Here is a 25693-nt window from a genome sequence, read left to right as displayed (position 1 = left end):
ATTTCTTAAAACTATAATGGATATTGTAAATCTTAGCTGATATTCAATTTTAATTCATTAAATAATTGTAAACATTGTCAAGAGCTTAACATAAGGCAAGAGTTGGAAAAAGATGTAGAGTTTTAGATCAAAAGCGATCCGATCAGTTGCTGAGTTGAGTTTATAATAATTTTGACAAGTCATATGTTTTGTTTACATTTTACAACAAGATGATGCAAGTCAACAAAAAAAACAAAAAAAAATGAGGGTGGTTGGCGAGGGCCTCAGCAGACAAACAGACACAATTTAGACATCTTTTGTGATTGAGCATCGTCTGCTGTCTACACTTTCTTACTTAAATATAGTAATATTTTGTTTTTTTTTCAAATTTAATTTATATTTTCGGTTGGCTCTGCTCTGTTCATGGGTTGTAACTGATTCGGTCAAACGTGTTGGGCTGTTTATTTAGTTTAATGTGCAACACAAGTGCGTAGATGTTCGTTTCCTCAGAGGTTTGTTCAGTTAAATATCGTCAATTGTGGAGTTTGTACGTCTTCCGAAAACGTACCGGGTGGCAAAATTTTGAGCACAAAGGCGGTGGAATAAATTAATCAAAGTTATTTTTTCTTTCGACAAGAATATACAAAAAAATAAATAAAAAATAAAAGTGATACATATAAATAAATGTGTATTCTATACACACAGTTGTAGTATTTAAACGTACGTATTTTGTATGTTTGGCATACTTGAAAATAAAAGAAAAAAATTAGCCAAAATTAAAATATATTTTTTTTTTATTTTGTTTTTGAAAATATATGTTGAATAACAAACAAAAAATTAAAAAGTAAAGAAAACTTTGAAGAGAGTAAAAAAATAATTAATGAAAACAAATACATAGTGTAATAAAGTGTTGTGTTTAAAAGATATTACTGAAATTAAATAATAATTATAAATGTAGCAAGTTTACAACTATTAAACAATCATCTCAACAGCAACATTTTGCAACATGTCTTAAACTTATGAATCTGTGGGAATAAAATGTGAAAAAAAGAATGAGTGAGGAACATACATACATAAATTTAAAATTTCACATTTAATTATTTTGAAAATAATAAAGTAGCGCCATTTAATACACTGACAGTTACACTTATACAGCCTTACACACGCCTACAAATGAATGTATTAAAATGTATGCAAGCAACCATCAACGTATGAAGAATGTCTGTCAATATCATTTTGACAGATCATCATTATTTGGCGAGGATCATCAAAAAATCAACATCATCATCATCATTATTAACATTTGTCTGAAATACAAAATTAATTCAAATTCATTTACCAATTTAAATGAAACATCAACAATTGTATGACAAATCAAATACAGAAGAAAAAAAAAATAAATACAAATAAAAAAATTAAATTTAAATTTATAATACTTAAGCATTAATGAAATGCAATATTTAACAGTTACGTAGCAAAATACATATATTATAAATATTATTTCGGTGAAAATTTGGCATTGTTCCGCATACACGAGAAAAATCACAAAATAAATAAAATTAAAACAAAAAAAAAATAAAATAAATTTAAATAAAATTAAATACATACAAACAAACATATAGACAAACATTTATACATACATGTATACATACACACAGATCATCACAGATATTTTATTTATATACATTCTATATCCATCTTCATATGTATTGTATTTTCTTTTCTTCATCAAAATGATCATCAACATGATCATTAACATGATCATGCTAGAAAAAGATTTTCTTCATTATTATGATTATTATAATATGGTCTTATATTTGTAATGTCTAGTTGTTAAATATGAATAATGTGCGTACCGAGACCACGACTCTATCTACTATACCTTCGTAATTTTCTCAATTTGACATCAAAGGATTAATATGTCTGCCATAAAACAACAAATAATTATAATAATAACAACTACAAAAATACAATTCAAACCAAATGAAATGAAATTGAAAATGAAAATGATTCTCTTAAACCAAAAAAAAAAAACAACAAATCATAAACGTATAACAAAAAATTATTCATACTCAAATGTTGGAGGTACATGATGAAGTAGAAAAAAAGTGAAAAAATCCAAGAAAATAATAATGAAATTTCAAAATGATTTCAAAATTGCTTTTCGAAATTGAAAGATACATAATTACGAACGCAAAATTTTTTCCTCAATAACAGAAAACGGGCATAAAAAATAAATGAATTTTCCAACTTAACTTCGCACTCGTCGTAGACTCTCGATACGATGTCTCGATACTTTTTTTTTGTTGTTCCTATTTGTTTGTGTGTTTTTCTTTAAAAATTTCACATATATGTATGTGAGTATATATGTATGTATCTATGTGTGTGTGTGTTTTTTTTTTCATTTAATTACTTTGTCTAAAATTAGAAAAGTGTGTGTCTGGCATATCGCACAAAACTTGTACGTCTGTATGTAAGTTTGAACGTATGTCGAGCATAGTACCAGTGAAAAAAAAGAGTCTTTTCCCTCTTCATCATCATCATGATCAAGAAATTAAACATCACAAACAAGAGCACTATAAACTCATCTTCATACAATATAATAATAATAATAATGATGATGATGTTGTGTTGATAATCATCATGATCGTCAGCATGATCGTCATCCTCGGTTACGACGACGGCCACTCTAGAGTCAAAACAGCTTGCGCCAGAAAATTGAACTCGTGAAAATCGTTGTGAATCATACAGAAAAATAAAAATATACCCGCATGTTAATGTTTAAAGAAGAACATTTACACAAAGTATACACACATAAACAACAGACAGACAGACACTCTGACACACACACACTCACTCACTCACTCACATATGAAAACGCTCACATCTATATAATATGCATACATACATAGATATTTGCCTATATCGCAACGTTGTCTATGTTTGTTAGGGATACACCAACAACCAACCAACACCACAGCCATACGGCTTTGAAAGGGGGAAGGGGGGGAGCAACAAAATAAATTTCAGTAAAATAACAGCCACAAGAAGCATCCAACTCTCGCCAACAACTCACTCACCCTTTTACGTCTACCTACCTCCCTCCCTACCTATATCCATCCATCCATCCGTCCGTCCGCCCCTTCATCATAAACGTAATGTACATTGGTTGGCTATATGTTTAATATATATATATATATATACAAAAACATCGGCGCATCTTCTTTCAAATGGATTACAAAAACATTAAGAAACAAACTCAAACAAAACAGAGACCGAAACAGCAATACATCCATCCATCTATCCATCCAAACATGCCTGCCCCTGCCTCTGCCTCTGTCCGCCTTGCCTGCCTCTGCCCTCTTCTACTGTTCTTGATTGTATTCAGAGTATTTTCGGACTATATCTGCTAGCACTCGCACAATATATTGTTGTGATATTATTTGGCGAGCGAATGTACTTGAGGAGCGAAAATGTTTCAAAATTGTTGAAAAAAACGAGGGTGTCTAAAAACTTGTTGTTCGATGTTGGGCTGACTAACTAAATATAGTATAAGAAGTATAACAAAAACTGATTGACTGAATGACTTACTGTCCGTATGGCACGTGGGCTTTACGATGTGCCTGTCTGGCTGGTTGGCTGGCGGGCTGTTAAACAAATTTCCCATTAAAATACTAAAAAAATCAAAAAAAATCGAAGAAAACACTCGAATAATATTGGTCTGGTCAAGGCCGAATGTATTAATGCCCTACACCTAGTTTATTTTGAATAGCAGTTACCTTAAATATAAAGTGATGATTCTTTGTTATATCACACCCATCCCCCCCCGCCAACAAAAAAAATTGACCTTGGATTTTATTCGTATGCCAAATTCACTTCAGTTATTACGATTCGTAATTTTTGAAAACTAGATTTGATTCTGGATTTTCGTGTTTTGAAATGTGAACAAAATTCTATATAAGATGAAGTCAGATATAGACATATGTAGATCGGCAACTCTCATATCAAATATCTTTTACAACTGAGTAAAAAACCTAAGAGGTTAGAATGTATGTATATGTATTTGAAAACAACGTATGTGTGATTTTTTTGTAGTTTTCACTCAAAGTGGATTTCTGAATAATTTTAAGTTTTAATTCTCATAAAGTTCAGAATACGGGGCATAGAGTCATAGAGAAACACAGAGCGGAAACTAGAAAAAAACTCAAACAAAAAAATTACTCAAAATAATCACACATACGAGTGTTGTTTTTGTTTTCACATAGTTTTTTCTACTAATACATTCTCATCACTTAGGTTTCTGGCAACTGACTTAGGTCTCTGACAGGAGACTTTCCGCTCTATGTCTATTCTCTATGCATAGAGTATGCACATGGAGTCAGAAATAAAAACTCAAATAAAAAAAATACTCAAAATTATCATATATACATAGATTTTTTTACTAATACATTCTCACCTCTTAGGTTTTTTACTCAGTTGTAAAAGGTCTTTGATATGAGAGTTGCCGATCTACATATGTCTATATCTGACTTCATCTTATATAGAATTTTTTTCACATTTCAAAACACGAAAATCCAGAATCAAATCTAGTGAATCAAATTAAGTGAATTTGGCATACGAATAAAATCCAAGGTCAAATTTTTTCTTGGGGCGATCACATAGATTTTTTTACTAATACATTCTCATCACTAAGGTTTCTGACAACTGAGTTAGGTCTTTGGCATGAGAGTTTCTAATCTATGTCTATATCTGACTGACATGAACTATAAGTTTATTTAATCTGGTTCCCGATACCTCAGATAGAACGTTCATTACCGAAAAAGCAGGGAACCAAACTAGGATGCTTTCCGATAGACATCCAAGCATGAACTACTCTTGCTTACACTGCCTGAGTAAGTTCGAAGACGTGTTACTTTCGTACTAAGCGAGTGCTGTCACGAATGCTCCTTTCGCCAGCATCTTTTCCCGAAAGACACTTCATATTTTGTACCGTCTGATAAGAGAAGTTCACAGTCGTAGCCTAAATCATGGAAACTTAGTTTTTGTTTCAGTTCTTTTTTCCTCATATGGTTAATTCTAATCCGAATTTCTGTTTTCTGTTTTCTGAGCATTCCCAGGGCATGGCTCAAGATATCGCAAATCACATCCTGAGAAATTCCCGGAACCATCAGTACGACATCGTCCACATAAGAAGCAGCTTTATTTTCCATATAGTCCAAATCAAGAAGATCGAGTTAAAAAAATCAGCCATGGTAGATGAGAGATAACTCAAATTTGGAGTGTTCCACGTCAATTAAATTTGACTTTACATTGTTCTGAAGACTGGCTCTATAGGGTATATGGCAGCTAAGAAAGCTGCCATCGCACATATATTATTTACATTCAATTGATCTATCAATGATTCTTACAAGCAGTCTACGTTGATTTACCCGTAAGGAAAGTGTGTTGGCGGATCGAGATACCGAATTTCCCTCCAGCTGTTGCCTTATATACACATGAGTCTTTTCACGAGTTTTAAAGAGAACACAATCAATCATTATGGATCACGTAAATGTTTTCATATAAAATAGTTGAAATTTGGAATAAACTCACGAGTTTTTCGGGACTACGTCAATGAAATGTCTCAGAATAATGAATCAACATATAGAAATAATGTCCAGAAGTTGATATTCTGAATAAACTTACGAGTTTTTCTAAACTAAATCATCGAAATTTCTAAGAATAATGAATGAAAATATATAAATAATGTCCAGAAGGTTTTGAGTAGTTGCCAGGTGTAGGGCATTAATCATTTGTATATTTATACAATACAATCTTTTAAAAATCACTCTGTTTACTAATTTGTTGTGTATAGTAATTTAATTTTCATTTTAGACAGATATGTTCTAGTGGAAATAGTAAAAATTAAGACATGAAGAAATTAAAAATCAAATCAAAATACATTAACATTAAATATTAAAAGATTTTCTACGAATCCAACGATTTTTCCCTCTCACAAACAACCAAAAAAACAAAAAAAAAAATAAAGAAACAAGCAAGAGAAACAAAAAAAAAAACGATTTGAAAATCCAAAAATAAGAAAGAAAATAAACAAAATTCAATATTGTAAGAATACAAACAAATTGATACAATGACGGTAGTGTTTCATATAAAAAAGTGGCTCTATTGCAATCAATTTCTAAGAAAAATTCCAAAAATGTATGAACGCAATCGATAAATGATCAATTGGCAAAGAGAATTGTAAAACATACAAAAAAATTGAAATAATTCCTCCCCTCCCAAAACAAAAAAAAAAAAAATTAAAGAAAAAAGAATTTTAAAAATAAAATAATCAAAATGCAGTAAAACTACAAGTGCAAGTGTTCCAAAATAATAAAAAAAAATAAAATCATAAAAGAAACACAAATAAAAAGTAAATGCATTCGAAACGTATGGTTAATAAAAGAATTATTATTTTTAAATACTCGTATATTGTAAAGTAAAACCAACAAGTTATAATTAAAAAAAATTTAAAAACAAACAAACAAAAAAAGAAGTAGCAATCAAACTTTAAAGTTTTATAATCAATCATCAAACACTTTTGTTAAAATTCTACACCAATTGCGGAAACGCCATGAATGCGCGAATATTGCGCAAATGGAGTATACATACGAAAAATCTAATGTCTTGCTCGGTGTGCTCACTTGTGGTCGTTGTACTGCTGCTACTTGTCACATGTGCACCATCCCTAATATTGGCAACAATGAACTTTCGTTCAGACGCATCATTTGCTGCAAATCCACCACATATGCCAAAAAATGTAATCAAGGAGGCAACATTGTCGTCGTCGACATCATTATCATCCTCATCATCGTCGTCAACATTATTAACATCGTTATTGTCATCATTACCAAACAGAAATCACAGACTGGCGTCAACCAGTCCTGGGGAAGTTGTCAAAACTGCAGACATCCACAGAGAGCCATTTCCGGGCTATTACAACAATTACCCTGCAGATGACACTCGGCCATTGCCACCACAGCAACCCGGCAGTAGTAGTGGTGGTGGTGGCAGTAGTAGCAGCAGCAACAGTGGCCGAAACACAGGGTTGTTGTTGTTGTCAGCCAATAGTAAAAGTAGACACACATTCAATGATAATAAACAGCAGCTACACAGCAATAATGACAATCTAGGCTACATGCTCCAACTAAGAGGGTGGCCTAGACACCCACACCCACATCCACAACCATACCACACACCCTCACCACAGGCTACAGTAGCTGATGGTGATGCATCGTATAACGATGGCATCAAACCATCATACACTGCAGCTAGCGTTGCTGGTGATGATGACGATGATGATGATGATAACGATAATGAGGAGTACGTAGAAGAGGATGATAAAGATGCTGCTGATAGAAAAGTGTTGTATGTGAGAAATGGAAATGGTCCTCAACAGATACCAACCAACTCAAGAGGCAGCTATGCTACAACACCAAATCTCAACTTTCCAGTGCAACAGCAATATTACAAGAATGTTAGAAGAATGGCGGATAGAACACATCATGTTGCACCATCTCCTCTAACACTGCATATAACAACACCATCACCATCACCAGCAACAAACACCAAAACACTCTTGCAACTACAACGAACATCACGAACAGCATCTGCATCTGCATCAGCATCAGCATCAGCCCATTTAAAACAACCAGAACTGATACATAGTAATATTAATAATCTTAAAAACGTAAAAAACATCTTTTCAACAACACACAATAAATCGCTGCAGCCAGGAGAAGATAATGTTTTCGGCATTGATAACTCCAATGTAAACAAAATTAAGTCGTCGTCATCATCGTCAGGCTTGCCGCTTCGCTTCATTATAGAATCCTACGAGGTGCCTGCCTCATTGCCTTTGGCAAGAGAACTAACAGAACAGCAGCGTCGCATGCTGATACACGAACAACATTTAAAGCAATTGCGTACAATGCAACAGCAGGCGGCCCGTAGTAGACGCGACTCTCTACGTGGTCGTTATAAAAAATATGAAAACGACCTGCTAACAGCATCGTCCACATCGACATCTTCATTATCAGCAACGCAGCAAAGCTTTCGAAAATCTCCCTCACTCCACAACTTGAGACAACATCAACACCAGCATCAGCACCAACAACACCAACAACGCATGCGCAAACACTCGCGGCGCTATTGCTCTGCCAGAGATCCCGCCCAATTGGCATTCGAAGCGCCTACAGTGTTCGAGGGCAAAATTGTCTCAATGACACCCGATCGCCGGCAAAACTTTTCGGCCACCGTCGAGGTTAGAGAGGTGTTTAAACAGCAGATCGGCTATCGTTTGCAAAAATATCTGCGCCTACAATTCGCCTATCGCAACAACAGCGGCGAATGTGATATTTATCGCGAACAATTGAGACCGCGCGGTCTGGTCAGAGGTGACACCATCGAACCGGGTCGCATGTATATGCTGTTTGTCCAGCAAATAGACATTGGCAACTTTACAATACTTGGCCAGCCCATAAGGAAGACTAAACGCGTGGTGGAGGCAGTACGAGATGCAGTGAGTGGAAACTATGGTGAGTGAAAAATATGAAATATTTATATGTTAAACAATGAAAACATCATTATACTACGGTTCGTAATTTCTCCGGGAATTTAAATTTTTACTGTAAAAACGAAAATATGCAATAAATTTATTTACTTATGTACTCCATTTTAAGTTTAAGAACGACAGACCTACCATTTTTATTATTGTTAACATTTGTTTTACAATATTCAAAAATGTCTTGTTTAATCAAAGGCTCAAGCTTAAATGAGTTTAACAAGATTAAAATGAATTTCATAACTAAATACGTTCAATATTGTCCTCAAATCCTCTCAAATAAAATCGTAATTTTTGGTCTTAGCAATAAATCTAAATAAACAATTATTAACCTGTTTATTGTCCTTCCTAAAAACAACAAATTTACTTGGGTTCAATCTGATTGTCCTTTTTCATTTCAATTTGCTTAATATTAATTCCGGTCGTTTTACTTAATCTTCCAAATAATTGTATTTCAAAATTCTGTATTGGTATGATCTTTGTGATAGCCACACCTTTCTCAGTCAACCCATTATTATGTGGCTAATGGTTTTCTGGTCAGCCTTCTTACTACCAAAAAAGCAGACATCCAAACTAGGGTGCTTTCCGATAGACATATTAGCATGGACTACTCTTCATTACACTGCCTGAGTAAGTTCGAAGACGTGGTACTTTCGACAATGATACAATGCTGTCACGTTCCTTTCATCAGCATATTGTCCTGAAGGACTCTTGATATTTCGTACCTTCTGGTAACTGGTAACTTAGTCTTTGTGTAAAGTAGATCCTATTCTTTTTTCCTCGAGTTAATTCCAATCCAAATATTTGTGTTTTCTGAGCATTCCCAAGGTATTGCTCATGATATCGCAAATCATATCCAGAAAAATTCCCGGAACCATCAGTACCACATCGTCCGAATAACAAGCTGCTTTATTTTTCTTATAGTGGCTATAGTGGTCTTTAAGAGTCAAGCCTAGATCGTAACAGATTTTGGTCACATGTAACATCCTTCGATGTGTTCTTGTTTTGTTGGCAAATAATTAAAATATATATCAAGACTGCTACAAAATCTCGTCTAGCATTTTAAAATGATCACACTGCAAGAAACGGATATTGCAGCTTATGCTTTAATGGTTCCATTTGAATATTCGACGAAGCGGTTTACAAATATCCAGTCTTATCTTTAGGTCTTTTCATACTCAGAATAATATTACAATATTTTCTCTCCTCTTTAATTTATTTCAATGATACACAATGTCCCAAAATGTTTTTCCCATATAATTTTTTCCCTTCCCCTTTTTTCCACTTAATTCCTTGGGGACTATAGGGCTGTCTCCAGGATTAGCTATCCTTTGCAATTGCTTTTATCTCGATCATTTACCTGTAAATTCTATTTACTATTTCATCATGCTTCTTTTTTTCAAGAATTTTTGGGTTGTCTAGGACCGACAACCCCTAGTCTTGAGGATTACAGTCTAGGGCTTCTTCCATTTCAATTTTTTCTCTTTATGATGTTTGTAATGGTATAAGTCTCCATTGCATATTTGGTGATCCGATCAAAGTATCATTAAAATTAGTATTACCATTTGTATATCCCCAAATATCTGTAGAATACACTTTACATTTCCAGTCCATAATTAAGAACGAAAGGCAAGTGGTTCAATCTATATCTTCCAAGTAGAGAGACTCTAATATTTTTGCTTAACCGTAAAATGTTCATTTGATTCTGTTCATGTTCAATGTCGCGTTCCGATACCTAAATCATCAGTACTCTACGATCGTGGAATCACGTTGCTGTAAATTTTTAATTAAAATTTAGTGACATTAACTTAAAAAATGTTACTTTAACAGGCTTTTTTAGATGGGCAAATGGTCATCATCTAATATATTTAAAACAACTAATGCACAAAATCTATTTTTCGCATTAAACTCAAATCTACAAATATACTACCGAAAAATCTTCAAAGACGTTAAAATGTCGCGTTCTGGAACATGGAAATGCCCATATATAAAGAAATTTCTATGAAATTTTCATTTCACTTGTCCTCTGCGACAAAATTATTGCTTTCACGTCCTCTCACTTAAAATTATTTAGCAAATTAACAACTTTCCTACAATAAACAATGTGTGCACAGTGCACTGACTGCAGTCTACTCTACAGACATGTATCTATGTGTATTTGAGTGTGTATGATTATGTGTGGCTGTGCGTATCTGTGTATGGCGGACTGTGCAATACATTACAGTATGTTCGTGTCCATTAGAGAAGTATTCGTGGAATAGTCGAGTTAAGAAATTGCATAAATAACATTAATGAAAAAAGAGTGTAAATGATGCAACATTTTTTTTAATTTTTACATATGTACTTAGTGCGAGTATGTATGAATGTCTGCTGCAGCAGATGAAACTTTAATATAAAACTCTTGTTGCTTTTTCGTTGTTGTTGTTGTTGTACAAGTTGAATAAATCATTCAAACGAAAAACAACGAAAACAACAACGAAAAATAAATAATAATAATAAAAACTATGCATTTTTGTTAAATGTTGGGGTCTTTGTGCACGCAAATGCCACGCGAATTAGCATTTGTAATAATAATCATCATCATCATCATCACAATAACAATATTAATGATAATTTCAATTCAAGCAGTACACACAACTTTAAACTTGCATTAAAGGTTGGCAAAGCGGATACGGATACGAACACAAATACAAACACATGCAAGCAAACTAACTAACCAACAAACCAACCAACAAACCAACCTACCTACCTACCTATCAACATGTATGAATATGTGGTTGCAGCAGTGTGTAACGTGTGAATCTTTCTTTCTCTTCGTTGAGTGCAAGAGTGTGTGAAAAAATATAAAATGAAATAAAACAAACAAACCAAATAAATAAACGAAAAAATTATAAAATAAAATAAAAAGAAAAAAAAAACTGAAAAGAAAATTCAAAGCGAGAGACTTGAGAGAATATTTGTCGTTGGACAGACGGACGGATGGACGGAATGACAGACAGACCCAGTGTCATTCAGTCAATTCAGTTGGTTCATTCGCAATCTCAATCTCAATTGCATTTGTATTTGTTTGATTGTTGCATTTCATTGAGGTTGCATGTGTGCGTGAATTACTTAAACATCTGTGATTCGCCAGCTGTGTGTGTCTCTTTTGTGTACAGGTAACTTGAACGTACATATAAGTACTTTAGGGTGGCCCCAAAAAAAAAAGAAAGATGGTGGATGTTTCCAACTAAAATAAAAATTCAATTCTATCTAAGATACCCTGTCTCAAACTTTTTGTCTTGGTTTCAGTATTTGATCAGCAGAATCAAAGGATAAAAAGGTTATTTTTAAGTATTCTAGGGTTTTTTCATATTTTTCGCAAAAAGGAAACATAAGAAATACGGTCTTCGAAAAGCTATTTTAATGCCTTATCCTAAATACTGTAAGTCTAAAAATATTCGAACTTTTGTGATGTGTAACTTTTAACCTTTGTACAATATAAATTTATTCAAAGTGTTGGCCATTGTTAGCTATGACCTTTTCCCATCTTTCTGGAAACATACGGATTCTGAGCCAAAAGAACTGCTCATCTTTTGAGGCCAAGAACGAATAAAGCCAATATCAGATACTCTGTTCCAAAGTGAAGTGTATCCCAAAGAGAGATCTGCTTCGATCGAAACAACTAGTAGTCGGACGGTGCAAAGTCTGGACTATAAGGCGGGCTAGGTAAAATTTCCCAACCACTACATTCTAAATACTTTTCAACAGGTATTGTAACATGTGGCCGAGCGTTGTCATGGTGGACTGTTACGGTTTCTTGTCTGGCCGCATATTCTGGACGTTTTTCGGCCAATGCTCGCTTCAAACGAATCAGTTGCGTTCGGTACAGATTCCATGTGATGGTCTGATCAGATTTCAGCAGCTCATAATAGATATAACCCTTTTGCTCCCAACAAATACAGAGAATTACATTAGCGCCATGGTCCATGGATGTTTAGCTTTGGTGTCAGTTCGGTTGATTGGCCGGGCTCCACATACGATCTCTTTCGATTCGGGTTATTGTAATGGATCCATTTTTCATCGCAAGTAATGACTCGAGGCAAAAATTGTTTTCTTTTATAACGTTAATTTCGGACATGCTAAATCTTCTTTGAAGGTCTCTCGGCTTCAATTCATATGGTTCCCAATTTCCCTGCTTTTGGATGAATCCTGATGCTCGCAATTATTTTGAAATTGCTGATTTTGCAAGATCTTGTTGAGTTTGACAGCAATCTTCATGGAGTAATGCCTCCAATTCTTGGTCTTCAAACTTTTTTTGGCTGGCCTGGGCGATCTTTGTCTTCCATGTCAAATCACAACTTCTGAACCGCACAAAGCATATCTCGCACGTTGAAACCGATGGAACACACTTCTTTTCAATTTAAAGAAGAAAAGCAAAACTTTCCGTATATGACGCTTTGTTGGCACAAAAGCAAAAAAATCTTTGTTTTTTACACACTTTTAGATTTTTAACATGACACCATTATTATATATGTTTACATTGGGAAAAACATGACAAAATTCATAAAAACCTTAAACAAGTCTTTATACATTTATCTAGTTCATCAAATACTAACACCAGGACTTACATTCTGCTGGGTACCTGGACATGAAGGTCACGCTGGCAATGAACGCGCTGATTGTCTTGTCAACAGGTCCGCACGACGCACGTTTATAGGACCTTTGGCATCCCACGTGGATACACTATGGAACGTATTCGTTCTTGGGTTGAATCGGAATTTGCCCGATTTTGGGATAATTTACCAGGACTAAGACAGCCCAAACGATTCATTACCCTATCCAGACTTAGATCCCAGTCGTTGCTTTCGCTCGGAAAGGGTGACTTGAGGATACTTGCTGGATAATTCACCGGAAATTGTGGTTTAAAGTAGCACCAATTTATGTTAGGTAACGTTGAGAATGAAAAGTGCAGGTTTTGTGGACTTCATGCCGAAACCTCTGAACATGTTCTATGCGACTGCGAGGGACGTAATTGTTCTCTCACCAAATAGAATACTTGGCTGACTCCAATTTATATATTTTGATAATTTTACACGTATGTGCTCTTTGTAGTGCAGCGAGAAGTCTATTGGTTATTTTATACATTCCAGGTAATCTATCAAGAAGACAATTGTCAATTAAGTATCTCTAAGTAATCTAGAGTGTAGTCACTTTAAACGTTTATTTGTATACTCATTTTTGTGAGTATTTCGTAGAAACTGGTTTTATACAAATTGTGTTGATATAATTCTCATACAGTTTATTTTCTTTTTCGCTTAAGTATACTGACATACCATGCAACCTATCGTGAAGTTAATTATCACTTCAGTGTCTCTATGTAACCTATAGTGAAGTCACTTTAAACGTTTATTGTGTACTGCACTTTAGAAATTTTATGCACCAGAAGAAATCTATTTGAGAGTTGTCAGAGGAAGGTTTGTTTACAAGCAATCGCTTAATGGACTTATTGGATTTCTTTTTAACTGACTATATTAGTTCAATTAGCGCCCGTACATGTTAAAATATCTAGTTATTTAGCTGATCAAGTAATTAGTTAGGTAGCTAGTAAGGTAACTGACTCTATATATACAGTATGTGAATCCAATGTGTTGACTACTTTGGACCAGTCTCATTGTAATCAAATATTTAAATAATTAGGACATGTACTTGTTAAAATAACTAGTCGCGTAGATAGATATATAACTAGTTGTTACCCCAATTCATAGGTAGACTCACTAGTTCGGGACAGTCCCCTAGAACTGTTGGGAAGCTAAACGTTCAATTTAGATGAAAACATCGACCCTTTATTTATCCCTGATAGAAACGGTGCCACCCTAATGTACATAGTACATGTATGGGTGGGTTTTGTTCTAGTATTTGTAGTTTTATTTTAATGATTGTTGCATTACGACGAGTTTGATAAAAATCGCAAATAAAAGCACTCATTTGTAATTCATTTTTTAATGATTTTCCTTAATTTTAAATTACTTTTGTTTTTGCCTTTTTTGTTTGTTGATTTTGTATCTGTGTAGTAACAATATAAAGCTGTGTGTGTGTGTATTTCATTACTTTATTTTTTATTTTTTTTTTGTTTTTGCCAACTTCACGCTCTGGTAGTATTCACCAGACCGAAATAATTTTATGCAGCAAGCACAACACACCCGCAAATCGAGTAAAATATACAAATAACACTTGAGGTAAATTTACACAAATACAACTGCAATATAATAAATGTGTATCTATGTATGTGTGTAGTAAGTAAGTATGTGATGAGTACTGCGGAAGGGCAACTATGTTTTTGTTTTTCTTCTTCGTGTTTAGTTTTTTTTTTTTTGTTAGTTACATTTTCTTATGTTTATTTCTGTGCTCTAATCAGTGCTTTTATTAATTAATTTTGAATTTTATATTTTTCTCTTGTGCGGCTTAGTTTTTTTTTGTTTTTGTGTATTTCGTTGCTGTTGTTGGCTGTTGGTTGTTGGTTTTACGTATCCCCGGCCTTTGTCAGTGCCATCAACAGCAATAATAGCAGCAACAACTACTACAACAGCAGCTGCAATCAAAGTCAAAGCCACAGCCACAATTCTCAGTTGACAACAGTTTGTCTACTCATTGTTGTTAAACACTAGTGTTGTTGGTTGCAACGTTTCATTCTTTTTTTTTTTTTGTATTTATTTATTTATCTTTGTTTTTAAAGTTTTATTTAATGTTTTTTGTTGTTGCTTTTGTTATTAGATGTGTTTGCTGTTGCTGCTGCTGCTATTATTGTTGTCGAAATATTTAACGTTGCGGTTCACAGCGTTTAATTTTATGTATCTTTATTTCGTTGGTTTTTTTTTCTCGTATTTTTTTTTGTTTGTTTTTATGACTTCTCATGTTCCTCAACTGTGGTGGATCAATGAAGTTAATTCGTTAACAACAAACACCAAATTCATTATTTTATTACCCAAACACTCACACTAACTCATTCACTGGCAAACTTACATAGATACATACTTCCACCCATAGACAAATACATCATCTGTCTAGGAATGTTTTAATGTGTGAGTGTTATAATTAAAATGTTTCTCAAATATACAAAAAAAGTTATAAATAGAACTAACTATACATCTATGTATCTGAAAATGAGGTACATTATTTAGTTTTTATTTTTTTCTTTTTAATTTTGCACTTTTTCATTAAAATTTTCTTCTTGTGTTGGTTGTATTCTATTTTTTATTTTTTTAGTTTTTAAATACATTTTTTGAAGGGCCATCAAATATTAGCTTGGAATTAAAGTTTCTATAAATAATATGTAGTTTAAATGCGGAATTACCACAATAAATTGTTCATTCCAACTCGTAGACATTTCAAAAAATCAAAAGAATATAATGTGACATGAATATAATTATTACATTTAATACTATGTAAGATACATATGTGTATACATACATACATATGTACTACATATTTACATTAAATATTTATATTTATGCGTACAAAATCTTAAATCTAGATTTATAAATCATTAAAAATTTATAAGCATAAAATAATATTTAAATTATGCAGCAATAATTCGATAATTTTAAAGCTTAAATCAGCTTTTCATGATTGTTGAAATCAAATGACACATTTCATCGTTACGCCATCATAAACTAGACTCGCAACAGTTCCATTTCTAGAACACTATAAAGTTTGCTCTCTACACAATGTAGAATTAAAGAATACCAAGTAAATCTTAGAAGGAAGTACTTTTCTGTAATTTATAAAACTCTGTCATCGTTTTTTTAATTTTTAAAATCTTCATCAGATTCACATTATAATTCAAATCACTTCAAATTCAAACAGACTTTCACAATTATTTTATTAATATTAAGCAGTAATCAACCTTTAACTCACGCACTCACCCTGAGAAAGTTTTAAAGCTCATAATATTCACAAATTTCGGATACTCTGTTTTGGAGTGAAGCTTATCTCAGAGAGAGCGTTTTGCTTCGATCAAAACGAATAGTAGTCGGACGGGGCAAGGTTTGGACTATAAAGCGGGTAACAGGTATTAAAACATGTGTCCCAGTATTGTCATGATGAAATATTACAGTTTCAATGTTCGCCAATGCTCGCTTCAGTTGCATTCGGTAAAGGTTCCCTGTGATGGTCTGGTCAGATCTCAGCAGCTCATAATATATAGGACCCTTTTGCTCCCACCAAATACAGAGAATTACCTTAGTGCAATGCTTGGGGTTCGGTGCAAAAATTGTTTTCTTTTATAGCATTTAAACATAATTTTGGACATGCAAAATCTTCTTTCAAGGTCTCACGGCTTCATTCGAATGGTACCCAATTTACCTGCTTTTGGGTAAATCCTGCTACTCGCAAACGTTTTGAAATTGCTGCTTGAGTAGCTCTCAATGATTGTGCAAGCCCTTGTTCAGTTTGACAACAATCTTCATGGATTAGTGCCTTCAATCCTTGGTCTTCAAACTATTTTGGGTCGTCTGGGCGATCTTTGTTTTCCATGTTAAAATAACAACTTCTGATCCAAACAAATCATCTCTCACACATTGAAATCGATGGAACACATTCGCCATAAGCAATCGGAGTGCTTCAGCAGCATGTTTTTTTCAAACTGAAGAAGTAATGACTTGCAATTACTCAATAACTTATTTTGCAATGACTACACGCAGAGAAAAAATATAGTTGGGCATGATTACTGTAACCATTTCAATATTGTTACAAGTTTTTTAACTATATTATAGTCACAGTAACCATTTACATGATTGTGGTAACCATAATATGGTTACTTTATGATTCACATGATTATATCAACCATATATATGGTTACAGTAAACAAATATATGTTTGTGACAACCATTTATATGATGAAGGACTTATCATATTATGCTGGTCTCGGCTTAAAGCTTCTCATAATCTGAGAACAACATATTATGATAAAATTATTCTTCATAAATATGGTTGTCACAAACATATATTTGTTTACTGTAACCATATATATGGTTGATACAATCATGTGAATCATAAACTAACCATATTATGGTTACCACAATCATGTAAATGGTTACTGTGACTATAATATTGTTAAAAATCTTGTAACACTATTTAAATGGTTACAGTAACCATGCCCAATTATATTTTTTCTTAGAAGAAGTGTCATAATGATTTGCTTATTGACTGTTATATAACTTTCTAGTCATTTTCATGTCCACATTCTGTTTTTACTGATAGCGGCTTCTGTGATACCTAACTATCAATGTGTTGTTTAAGTCATTACTTGTAACTAGTTTCATTTATACTAAAGTAATGACAATTATAAGCAGTTGTGGTAAGAACTTGCCTCCAATGACAATGCCGTGTTAAAATAATGATTTGAAATTCTCTTGTGTAACCATTAGGGTTGTCATTCGAATAAAAATTATTGGAATAAGCGAGGTAAAACAGATATTTTTTTATTCTAATGAATAAAATTTTTCAATTTTGAATAATAAAAATATTCCATAAATAATTATCGATTAATCGAGTACTCGAATAAATTTATTTTAGAGCTAAATATAAAAATTGTTTTATATTAACTAAAATATTGAAGAAACCAATACCAAATTTGTAGTGTTAATCAAAGGTGTTCATCATTGAACATTTTATTAATAAGGAATTTTCACATATATTTTTTAATAGATTTTGGATCAAACTTAACTAAAATATGAAAGTCGTGTGATTATTAAATACTTGAGTTTCGAATTAATTAATTCAATTTGAGCTTAAATTATTAAAATCTTAATTTGGAATTAAAAAATGTCAGCAATTCATTCCACAAATCCATTTCCAGAATCTAATTCTTTAGCTGCATTCAAATGTTTTTATTTAACCCTCTAATGCCCAAGTATACCAAAGGCACTCATCGCAAAAATGCCAATAAATGCAAATATAATGGATTTTTCATTTCATTTGCAGATTGCTTGAGAGCTTTATAATTTTGTTAAAAATTGTTATGGTTCAAATTCTATTTCTTATAGATAGCAGGTTTATTTCCTTCCAAAAAATCCTCTTATCTGCTTTTCGTTGCCACCTGAGGTAAAATATCATAAATTGTATGTTTGTCATTCCATTTGTAATTTCAACATTTTTCACTTGCGACCCCATAAAGTATATATGTATGAGTGTCCCTTAGAATTAAATTTTTTGAAATGTTGAAACGGTACCCGCTGAAAACTTTCGTAATGACCTAAAATACCACCAAGTAATTGTTTAACTTGTTCTAAGAAGGGCAACCCGTGCCGACTTAGCGATTTAATTTTGAGGTGCATTTACAAGGGTAAAAAATTATTTTTTTCATATTTTTTTTTTCAAATTTTTGCCATTAAATAATTACTTTTGCAATTTAATTTAAAATAATCGATATGTGTACGTAATTGTCGTTCTAATAAGGTATAAATTGGTTAAAAAATGCTAAAGTTATTAAAAAATCGCCAGGCCATTAACATGTCTCAGGTCACTAGAACAAGAAATGTAGGAACAAAATTAACATATTTTGAGAAATATTAAAATAAAAGCTTATTTTTACTTAAAATATATCCATATTTACTTGTATATGAGTTTTTGTCTGCATAGGATACAGTTAACCAAAAAAAAATATTTTTTAACGGCAGTTTCAAAACTCCAATTTCAAATTTTTAAAAATTTTGTTAAACAAATTTCAGAGTTTTTTGATCATCACATGGGGATTAATTTAAAACATAATAGGGAATAAAAATGTGACAATAGTATGTCAATACCAGCTATAGTTTTTCCGTACCTGCGATATAAATTTTGCGATTTTCGAGAAAAACTATTTGTTGGCCATATTTTGGCGAATGAGCCCAATTTCCTTACTGTTATTAATTTTAAGTATAACATATTCAGAATATTATAGTCCAGATAATCTTCTATATATATAAAGATGGATGTTTGTATGTGCGTATGTGTGTATGTATGTATGTTCCGAATGAACTCAAAAACGGCTGAACCGATTTTGATGAAATTAAAAACACTGTAAGGTCAGATTTTTAATTTTCGGTCTGAGGGTGGAGGGGTGTGGCAAAATCTAATTTTTACATTATACCGCTAATACCATTATAAATATAGTCCGAAAGTTTTCCTAAAATCGGAAAACGTTAACCCTTAAATCGTGAAGGTCAAATGTAAAATTTTTCAATATTTGGTATTTATAGGTCAAAATATAGCGAAATATTATATATATTTTTGCGCCGATTTTGATGAAACTTAAGAAAAATATAAAATAAAGTCTAGTATTTACAATAACAGCACAAAAATGGAAATTAACCCTTAAGAGTACTTGGTGTCAAAATTACTGTGTTTTTAGTGATTTTAAAAGTTCAGGGTCATTTGGACCCCAAGTGCTATATTATTTGTCCGTAGCCCCCAAATAACTTACATACTTGATTCATGCTATTTAAAATCGGAAAATCGGTCAACAAATGCCGGAAATATAAGGCAATTATGTTCATGATGAATCATTATATCAAAATATGTTGTTCTTAGATTATGATAACAATAAGCCAAGAACAACATAATATGGTAAATCCGTCATCATAAAAATGGTTGTCACAATCATACATATATAGATTGCTACAATCATGTGAGTGTCATGTTTACCATATTATGGTTACCACTAGCATATAAAATATTTTATTTCCACAATGACTTTATTGTAATTATGATTTTTACTTAGGTACTAATAATTTACTTGTGGTTTTATTAATTTTCTTAAAATGTCAAAGAATTTGGCCAAATATTAAATATATTATTATGTATATCTATTTTGTGTAACAAGGTTATCGAGTTAGTAACTAACAATATTTTTAGTGTGAGTTGTGGTGTCAAAGTGTTAAACATTTTATTCATATTGTTTACAATACAAATGTCAGCTGTATGACAGACAGACAGATAGACAAAAACACATATACACAAGTTGTCATTGTTAATAAATAAATTTAACAAAATAAAAAAAATAAAAAATGTAAACATTTGTATTTTTCACAATACATACTTCAATGTACTTCAATGTTGTAATTTAGAAATTTAGTAGCCTTGAGTATGCGTCTTTATTTACAGCAACACCGGCCAAACCAACGCCAGTGTAGGCAACTTGGTGATTTTTGTAAATAGTTTCAAATTTTAATAATAGTTTGACATAAATAAAAATTTCTGTAACTTTGCAAAATTTAAATATGATACATATATTGGGGTCTGTCTTTGCCATTTTCAATTTTATATTTATTTATTTCTTTATGTTTAATATATTCATATTTATTTTCGAGAATTGACATCACTCACGGACACCTCATTACACGTTACTTGTGTAATGTGCGGTTTTTCACTCTAATGATTACAAATGATTACTAATATGTATGTTGTTCAATCTGAATAACTTGTATATATTTAGATAGATTTATTTATTTATTTAAGGGAAATATCTATGAATCAATGCTAGTGTCAATCTAATTCTTTACAGCTATAATTAATGTATTACATTCACTCACTTTTTCCAATTATAATTTCAAAAAGAAAATGTAAGATCTTATGAAAAAGTAGTAGTGAGATACTAATTTTAAGAAGCTGTTAAGATTAAGTTAGATTTTGATGCTACGACGACCTTTGTTCGGTATTTTTATGTGAATTTATATATTTGAGGAACTAAAATACGAAAGTTGTGAAAAGATGTTGTTGAGTAAAATGAAACACTATTTTTTATTATTTATTAAAATTTTTAGCTATTATTTTGAAACATTTGTACAATATAAATTTATTCAAAGTATTGACCATTTTCCATCTTTCTGGCAACATATGGATTTCGAGCCAAAAGAACTTCTCATCTTTTTTTAACAGTTATTGCAACATGTGGCCGAGCGTTGTCATGATGGAATATTACGGTTTCATGTCTGGCCACATATTCAGGACGTTTTTCGGCCAATGCACGCTTTAAACGAATCAGTTGTGTTAGGTACAAGTTCCTGTGATGGTCTGGTCAGATTTCAGCAGCTCATTATAGATATAACCCTTTTGCTTCCACAAAATACAGAGCATTAGCGCCATGTTTATTTGGGTTTGATGTCGTTTCGGCTGATTAGCCGGGCTTCATGTACGATCGGGTTACCGCAATGTATTAATTTGTTATCGCAACTAACGATTCAGTGCAAAAATAATTTTCTTTTGTAGCGTTCAAGCATCATTTCGTCTTTCAAGGTCACTCGGCTTCAATTCGTATGGTATCCAATTTCCCAAGCTTCGGGTTACCGTAATGGATCTATTCGGTACAAACATAATTTTCTTTTACTGCGTTCATATATCATTTCGAAGATGAAAAATAGTTTTTCAAGGTTTCTCGACTTCAATTCATATGTTACAGAATTTTCCTGCTGCTCGCAAACGTTTTGAAGTTGCTGCTTGAATAGCTCCCAATTATTTTGCAAGCTCTTGTGTTGAGTTTGACAACAATCTTCATCGATTAATGCCTCCAATTCTTGGTCTTCAAAGGTTTTTGGCTGTCCTGAGAGATCTTTGTCTTCGGTGTCAAAATCACCACTTCTGGATCACACAAACAATATCTGGCACGTTGGAACCAATGGAAGTAAAGAAGTAAAGCAAAACTTCCCGCATATCATTCGTTGGTACACTATAATGTTCAATGACTTAATGAGAATCAATGACAGATGAGTTATTAAAAACAAAGATACGACATCTGTTGTGAATCCCGCATTTTTAAGTTATACACCCAATATTTTTAGGGAAAGCTAGAGAAAATGAGATTGGGGACAAAATAAAAAATAAAATAATAAATCAGTTTGGCCTAAAATATATGATCGCGAATTGAATCAAATACATGAATGTTTCAATACAATCATAAATTTATACATATTTCCCATTGATGACTACAATTTGACAGCCAGTTCTCAGAACCAAAAATAAAACAAAACAACATTGCACACCCATTTTCGCATTATTCTATTTACTTTTTTTTATTTATTATGTCACACATTCATCTAGAGTCATTCAATTCAATACAAATTACATTTTTATTGTATATTAAACAATTTATTTAAAATAAACTTGATAAACATACTTTAAATACATATGAATGTGTGTTATTAGTATAGAATTTGATTTTGCACATGTTGTCATAGAATTAAAACATAAAATTAACTAATTGCTAGTAATTTACTTTGATTTTTTGCTTTATTTTCCATACTAGTATTAAAATTTCGCTATAAATTATTAATTGACATTTCTGACGTCATACGTACCTACATTTAAACGCACATACTCAGCTACACACACACTCATACATGCATACATACATACTTACACAATCAGATTATGGCCGACTAGAGTAGATCAATGAGGTCACTTTTGTTTAAGTTCTGGTGGATAATTGAATAAACATGTTGAGATGCATTTTTTCTACTTTGGCATACATTTCGAGATTTATAAGCGTTTAAGTATGTTTGTTTGTATGGAAGTAAGTAAGTACCAATATATAGATAGATAGACAAGTACTTACTCACTTTTGATACAGTGGATGGAGAAAATGTTAATTTTGTTTAATAAAGATAAACTAAATAAGAAGAATTTAACTGAATATTCTGAAAATCAGTGTTTGGTTAAAATTTGTCCGAAAGTTTTTGGAAATTTTGAGGAGATCAGTCCACATCGGCTCTGAAGATTGAAAAGTGAAAAAATTGAATTTGATTTTCTGTTTTTGGAAAAAAAAATATTAAATTTTGCATTTAATTATAATGGACTCGTAATATATACAAAATTATCTATTTAAAAAAAAATATATATACAATTGGATATATTAATTTACCTTTGTAAAAAGGCTACATTTTTAACATTATTTACTAAACTCCATTTTCAAAATTTCTAATATTTTAATAAAAAAAAGTAAAAAAAAAGTAAATTAATACCTCTCATAATTTTGCGGTAATTTATGGCAATCATTCGGTCCATTAATACATCATTATTTTATACTGTCGCCAAGTCACAAAGTATACAGAGGTGACAATTTTGACGTTTTAAGAAATCAATTACTTAGAGCAGCTCTCAAGAATAGAGAAAGTTATAATAATGTTGGTACCTAATTTATAGCGTGTTTAACTCTTTCAGTCAGGCTTTTTTGTGTATAAGTTTAAAAAACAAAAACAATTGCATTTTTACTTTAATCAAGGTTAGTTTATAATAAAAAAAAAAGATAAAATTAATCAAGACATGAAAAAAACCACCCCATTCCAATGTTTTTTGTGGAGTGAAGTGGTTAGTTTACTAACCAACGTGGCGGTTGGAATTAAAAATAACTATGATCAAAATTTTTGTTTCGTATAAATTTTTTTAAATCGAATATTTTTTGACAAAATTTTCTGACCAAACAACCGAAATATCAAAGTAATACTGAATTCTATGAACAATAACAGAGTGTATAGTGCTTTTTTTATTGAATGCGTGAAAATCTCTTAAAAAAACTGATTTTTACAATATTTTCAAATTAATATATTTATCTAAACAGAGCACCCTGACTGCAAAGTTATGCAAAAAATCATAAACGATGACTTCAAAAAATATAATTGTTTAGCAAAATGACAATAGATGCCAGTAAACTATGTTTTAAAGACTATAGAAATGTGGTTAGTAAACTAACCACCAAACCGCAAAGAGTTAAGTAAACCGCTTCATGTTAAACAAATGGCAGTTCTGAAAGAACGAGAGAAATATAAAACTTGTTTAACATATGTCGCTTGATACCTCTGTATACTTTATGGGCAAGTTTTAGTATAACCAATTCAACGTTATCCCTTTAGCGAAATGTTATATATTTATTGCTGAATCTTCAGAAAAATATTTAAATGTATTTAGAAATTATATTGGAAAAATATGAAAATTAATCCTTTTATGACAATGGGGTCGAAATTGGTTTTCATTTTCACCACCAGTACATCAAAAGGTTAATTTTGGCAAAATTTTTATCATGAAATATTTCTCTGGAGTTTCATTTTCATCTTTTAATAAATAGAAAGTAATTCGTTACCTTTTTACGAAAAACTCATAAAATTATTTTATTATCTTATATATCTTTAATGAAATCCTAAAAGAAGATCTTAATTTTATAAAATTTTTTTAATAAAAAATTTTTAACTTTTTCAGAAACCCTCCATTATGGTTTTTATAGTGCTTTCTGTCATTTTGTTGGAACAGGTTGTCCATCTCCGTTTAAAATCTACCACACTTTTGGACACCTTTTTTAACAAGAGCCTAATATCTCTCCATTGGCCTTAGCTCCAGGCAGTTTAAGAGGATTTGCCTCTCTTGATACAAATACCACATTATTGTTCTTTTATCACTCAAGACCTTTCTTACCAAAGCGACAGGATGCCAAATCAGGCCAAAAATAAATAGACACATTAAGAAGTCTTATGAATGGAAGCATCCTTTTCTGCAAACATTCCTTGATATAAATTTCGTTATTTATAGAGCCATTTGTAACAAATGTTTATCTTCATTTGCTGCAACTGCATAAAAAAATTTTATGCATTTTTGTTCTTTTGGGTCCTAAACTTTTCTGCAACATTCCCTCGAGCATCAGCTACAGAAAAATATTGACACAGAAGCTGCGAAAAATTGTCCATACGTACGTTTCGTCATAAATTTGCAGCAGGTATATTTTTTGTATAAAATTTGTCTTCACTTTCCATGCTGTCTTTGGCCTCTAAATTTTTAGTAGAGTTCCTGCCAGGAACTTTTTGAGCCTTGTATGTTTTTAAACCTGCATTGGCTTTAACTTTTCGTACCAAATAGTCCGAGTACTGAGCTAGCCGGACTGCTTTCCTACCGGAAGTTTGAAATTGGATTGGATTTATAAGTATTAGGAAGGCGAAAATAGTATTGCATTATAATATGAGGATTTACAATAGATGACGTATCTTTTGAACACGGATTATGTTTTTAACAATTTATATGTCATTTATTCTTAGTTTATTAAAAATTATAGTGGAAACCAGGGTTTCGATATTCAGCTCTAGCAACATATTTCTTGCATTTGACTATGCAATA

At 32.0% G+C, this 25693-nt stretch overlaps 1 protein-coding gene across 7 annotated transcripts in view; it reads left to right on the top strand.

Annotated features, from left to right (window-relative positions):
• The first annotated feature begins 492 nt into the window (after nt 1-492).
• The window catches only part of vn (vein), a 72790-nt gene continuing 47589 nt past the window's right edge, over nt 493-25693 (top strand). For 2 of the 7 annotated variants that reach the window (XM_065502955.1, XM_065502949.1), the window contains exons 1-2: nt 493-699; nt 5854-8555. In XM_065502955.1, coding sequence (XP_065359027.1) covers nt 6593-8555 — 1963 coding nt within the window. In that variant the 5' untranslated portion in view covers nt 493-699; nt 5854-6592. Of the gene's footprint in view, nt 711-5833; nt 8556-25693 lie in introns of all 7 variants that reach the window. The other 5 variants (XM_065502952.1, XM_065502950.1, XM_065502951.1 and 2 more) reach the window with 5 other exon arrangements.

The sequence above is a fragment of the Calliphora vicina genome, chromosome 3 (assembly GCF_958450345.1).
Source record: "Calliphora vicina chromosome 3, idCalVici1.1, whole genome shotgun sequence".
In the NCBI taxonomy this organism is placed as follows: Eukaryota; Metazoa; Arthropoda; class Insecta; order Diptera; family Calliphoridae; genus Calliphora; species Calliphora vicina.
Note: the sequence above shows the minus strand (reverse complement) of the source record. Positions and strands in the feature narration are given on the sequence as shown.